At 42.2% G+C, this 5,222-nt stretch overlaps 1 protein-coding gene across 1 annotated transcript in view; it reads left to right on the forward strand.

Annotated features, from left to right (window-relative positions):
• The first annotated feature begins 241 nt into the window (after positions 1-241).
• Positions 242-5,222, forward strand: part of ankrd13c (ankyrin repeat domain 13C) — a 25,585-nt gene continuing 20,604 nt past the window's right edge. Inside the window, 1 exon segment of the mRNA NM_001045661.1 lies at positions 242-885. Coding sequence (NP_001039126.1) covers positions 552-885 — 334 coding nt within the window. The 5' untranslated portion in view covers positions 242-551.

The following is a 5,222-nucleotide window of genomic DNA, read 5'->3' on the forward strand; positions in this document are numbered from 1 at the left end:
TAGTCTATTAGTACAACGAAAAGTAGATGTGCTTCAATTATGTATGTCACTGTTTGGCTTTGTTCCACTGCAGTCTTTTTGATGCGCCCGGTACAAGCACAAGAGATGACTACAGCCCTACTCACAAGCCAGTTGGCTACTCTCTCTTGCACCTGCGCTGTGGCTTCCAGCTGTAGGTCAGGTTTACGCTTCCCAAGCATTAGGGCGTTCTCTTTCTCCTTTCCCTTCAAACCCACAATTCCTCTCGCGAGAGGTGCAGTCAGGTTCCCGTTTTGGAAAGACAATCTCGCGAGATTTTGACTGTAAGATGGCTCTAGGGTTGTCTTGCTGAGTGGAAGCACGGAGGTATGTACAGGGTGGTCGCTCCAGTCCCAGGTGTCAGCCCTCTGCACGCCTGCTATTGGATCCACCGGGGCTTAAACGAAGCCGTATGTTCTGGCTGAGCCGGCCGCTCCGGTTTGTGCCCGAGGGGACCTCTGCGCTCTTCTGAATCCTTTGCTCGTCTTTCAAGCCCAGTCCGCAATAAGCTACCCGGCAGGGCTCCGCTGGCGATGACAGGAGAGAAGATCCGTTCTCTCCACAGGGACCAGAAGCCCAGCAAGGATGAGGATCTACTGGAACCCGACGAAGAGGCTACGGCCGGAGGGACCTTCACCCGGACGGGCAAATTGAAAAACAGCAAGATGTTCAGTAATCACAAAGTGATCCGGTCCCCTTCCAACCCAGCCCTGCTCCAGAACCACCACCAGCAAATCAGCCCCATCACTCCCGGGGAAAGTAAGACGGACGCGTACTTCCCGGTGCATGAATGCGTCTTTAAGGGGGACATCCGCAGGCTCTCATCCCTCATCAGAAGCCACAGCATCGGCCAGAAGGACAACCACGGTCAGTACTTGGACAACCATTATAATCTCGGGGCTCAATGGGAATATTGTTACTTTCAAAACATTTCTACAAGTCCGCAACCAGACAGGCAGTTCATGTACTACTTTTATTGTGACCGTACAGGCATACAGCCATTCCTGGAAAAGGTGTATATAGTGGCCATGGTACAGACTGTCCCTTTTATAGCTTTCCCTTTATATAGGGTGAAGGTTGCTTTGGACTTGTTTGTAGCTGCTATATATAATTCTGCAAGGGAACCTGGAGGAAGGGATAACATTGCTCCTGCCCCTCTTGCACATGTCTGTGCACTACCCCCCCCACACACACACAATTGGCACTGGTGAGTGGGAGGTATGACCAACCAGATTGTCACTGTTCCTGTGTCACACCCCACTTCTTGTCCAGTTTAACCAGATTATCTCTGAGAACCCCAGCAAAGGCTTTAGTTATCCCAGAAAACATGGGCTAGCAATGATATCAGTTAATTATGAAGTGTTAAGGAATGGGCTTGAGCACCTATTTATAACCAGAGCTATTTTAGATCCTCAGAATGGTTTATAGCACAGGTGATGTTGCCCTGAATAACACAGTACTGGCACAACTTATTGATTAGCAAACATCTTACTAGGCACTTAGTTCTCCATGGGCATTTTTCTTTTCATTAGACACAATTCTTAAAGGAGACATATCCTATAAAAATTATGAATGTACCAGTGAATTATACTCCTCTAGATATAGAAGGATTGTGCTTCAAAAAGTTGTGTTTCGGACTGATTTATTGAGAAATTCGCCCAAAACCCCACTAGCCCCGCCCATCTGTTCCACTTCCTGCTGGCTGAATTCTCTGGATGAGTTGAGGAGCCGGCGGCCCTCCGTACCCTGCACTGTAGGATAGGAACCAATCAGCAGCTAGGCTGACCTGATAGGGAACTGAAGCCTGTCTGTGCTTGTGTGACTGCAGGGCTGTGATTGGCTCTCCCCCTCCTACTGTGCTTCTGGCAGGGACCGTTAGGACACGCCCACCCTTCATTTCAAACTCGGACAGAGAAGTGAGAGGATCTATAGGGAGCTCCAATAAAGGGGCCATTGTTACAGATAGGGTTAATGTTTAGCCCAAAGGGAAACCAGCACCGGATATTATTCATAATTGCCTACAGGGTTAGGGGTTTCCCATTTATCCAATATGTCTCCTTTAAACATTTATTATTTGTATTATATTATATTTAGACTTTTGTTTTAGACCCAAGGCAAACACCCTACAGTACAGTTTTAGTCGAGAGCTTGTTTTCTCCAATGGTTGTATATTGTGAATTATTACACATCCCAAACCATAAAATATTTGTGACGTACAAAGCTATGTGGTTAAAAGCTCATTTGTTAGTGTTTTCCTATTATCTGGTTACTGTTTTATTACTACAGAGAACTGGAATACCCCTATTTAAAAAAATATCATAAAGGGGTAACTACAAGTGAAACCCTTCTAGCTATGTATCCTCACAAAGTCTTATAATAACCTGCTTAACTGCTATATATATAAGTAACATCTGTGTAAAATCTATTTCTGTTTTACTCCTATATAATCAGTTAAGTTCATTCTAACATATACTTGTGTTTATGAAACTGATATTTTGATGTCAGGCTGTATCTTTATTTTATACTGTTTAAGGTCTTTAGTGTCAAAGCACAGTATAAATTCAGCTCACACTGTCTTCAAGAAGACAATCTGATCTTGTAGATGACATGATGTGGCAGGTGAAAAAGCAGCTCTTGGAATGTCAACTTGCTGATGTTGAAGACTTTGGTTGTCTGTTTATTGAACAACATATATAGGGTGCTCAGTGTACTTTAAGCAGGTAGTAGTTTCTTATTAATGCATATATAGTACAAACCAGTTTGTAGCTTGTGCGTATGAAGATGTAGTATATATTGGAATGGGGGACACATATGACTAATTAGTAGGTGTTTGCATGTGTAAAGCCATGGCTTTATATGTGCACAATAACAATATTGTGCACAGTGTAATAGCCAAAGACCATTGCTCTTAGACTACACCATTTTTATATACAGCAATAATATACATTTAATTTGTAGACAATAATATAAGCAATGTATTTCTTTTGTAAGCACAGGAACTAAAAGGAGTTGTATAATATTTATCCATTTACACATTTATTTTGAAATGTGTGTTTTTTTGTTTTAGCATTTTAAAAATTTGATCTGTAGGAGAAAAGTAGTTCTTTTTAATAATTTTTTTGTTGTTGTTGAAAGGAAAAAATAAAATGGAATCTCAACCTTTTATAAATTTTATAAAATAACCTTTTATAAATAAAGTACTTACAGCACACAGTTAAGGAAACTACACACAGGTAGACGGGTCTGGACTGGGCTTCAAAATAGGCCCTACCATTTCAATTACACAGAGGCCCTTACAGCCCCCACCAGCCCAATAAATAGTGACTGTCTGTGGCATCTTACAGCAACCTTTCTGGCATTTGCCAGAATCCACAGATTACCAGTCCAGGCCTGCAGGCAGAGCTTTCATACAAGAGAGTGGCAACAGTCAGTTGACTTTCATCTTATTCTTACAACCACCATTGTCCCACACACATGCCAGAAAAAGGGCAACGGTACACAATACTTTCCATTTGGAGAGACAGACAAGATTGGATTATGGTCTGTTGAAACAGCCCCACTTACCAAGCATGCCAAGGCTGCCAGTATAGCTAAAATTGGCCAAACTGCCAAAAATCAGCAACACTAAAACAGGCAGTGTTCATTTTTATAACTTTATAGCTTATATGGTTTTCTCATGACAATAGCATTTTAGGAGATGGTGTGTGTGTATATGTATGTATATGTATGTATATGTATATATATGTATATATGTATGTATGTATATGTAATATATATATATAACAAAGGTTGAACATGAAGAAGTCGCTCTCACAGGTCTTATGTGCAAAAATAAAAAGTCTTTTTATTGCATGGTGAACTGTTCACCATGCAATAAAAAGACTTTTTATTTTTGCACATAAGACCTGTGAGAGCGACTTCTTCATGTTCAACCTTTGTTTCCTATTTTTGAGGATTGCACCCAGGCAAACTTTACCTTCTATACGTGAGTGCCAGTGGTTTTCTACTTATATATATATATATGTGTATGTATATGTATGTATGTGTATATATATACAGTGGCTTGCAAAAGTATTCGGCCCCCTGGAACTTTTCCACATTTTGTCACATTACAGCCACAAACATGAATCAATTTTATTGGAATTCCACGTAAAAGACCAATACAAAGTGGTGTACACGTGAGAAGTGAAAGGAAATTCATACGTGATTCCAAACATTTTTTACAAATAAATAACCGCAAAGTGGGGTGTGTGTAATTATTCAGCCCCCTGAGTCAATACTTTGTAGAACCACCTTTTGCTGCAATTACAGCTGCCAGTCTTTTAGGGTATGTCTCTACCAACTTTGCACATCTAGAGACTGAAATCCTTGCCCATTCTTCTTTGCAAAACAGCTCCAGCTCAGTAAGATTAGATGGACAGCGTTTGTGAACAGCAGTTTTCAGATCTTGCCACAGATTCTCGATTGGATTTAGATCTGGACTTTGTCTGGGCCATTCTAATACATGGATATGTTTTGTTTTAAACCATTCCATTGTTGCCCTGGCTTTATGTTTAGGGTCGTTGTCCTGCTGGAAGGTGAACCTCCGCCCCAGTCTCAAGTCTTTTGCAGACTTCAAGAGGTTTTCTTCCAAGATTGCCCTGTATTTGGCTCCATCCATCTTCCCATCAACTCTGACCAGCTCCCCTGTCCCTGCTGAAGAGAAGCACCCCCAGAGCATGATGCTGCCACCACCATATGTGACAGTGGGGATAGTGTGTTCAGAGTGATGTGCAGTGTTAGTTTTCCGCCACACATAGCGTTTTGCATTTTGGCCAAAAAGTTCCATTTTGGTCTCATCTGACCAGAGCACCTTCTTCCACATGTTTGCTGTGTCTGCAAACGGGACTTCTTATGGTTTTCTGTTAACAATGGCTTTCTTCTTGCCACTCTTCCATAAAGGCCAACTTTGTGCAGTGCACGACTAATTGTTGTCCTATGGACAGATTCCCCCACCTGAGCTGTAGATCTCTGCAGCTTGTCCAGAGTCACCATGGGCCTCTTGGCTGCATTTCTGATCAGCGCTCTCCTTGTTCGGCCTGTGAGTTTAGGTGGACGGCCTTGTCTTGGTAGGTTTACAGTTGTGCCATACTCCTTCCATTTCTGAATGATCGCTTGAACAGTGCTCCGTGGGATGTTCAAGGCATGGGAAATCTTTTTGTAGC

This window comes from Xenopus tropicalis, chromosome 4 (genome assembly GCF_000004195.4).
Source record: "Xenopus tropicalis strain Nigerian chromosome 4, UCB_Xtro_10.0, whole genome shotgun sequence".
Lineage (NCBI taxonomy): Eukaryota > Metazoa > Chordata > Amphibia > Anura > Pipidae > Xenopus > Xenopus tropicalis.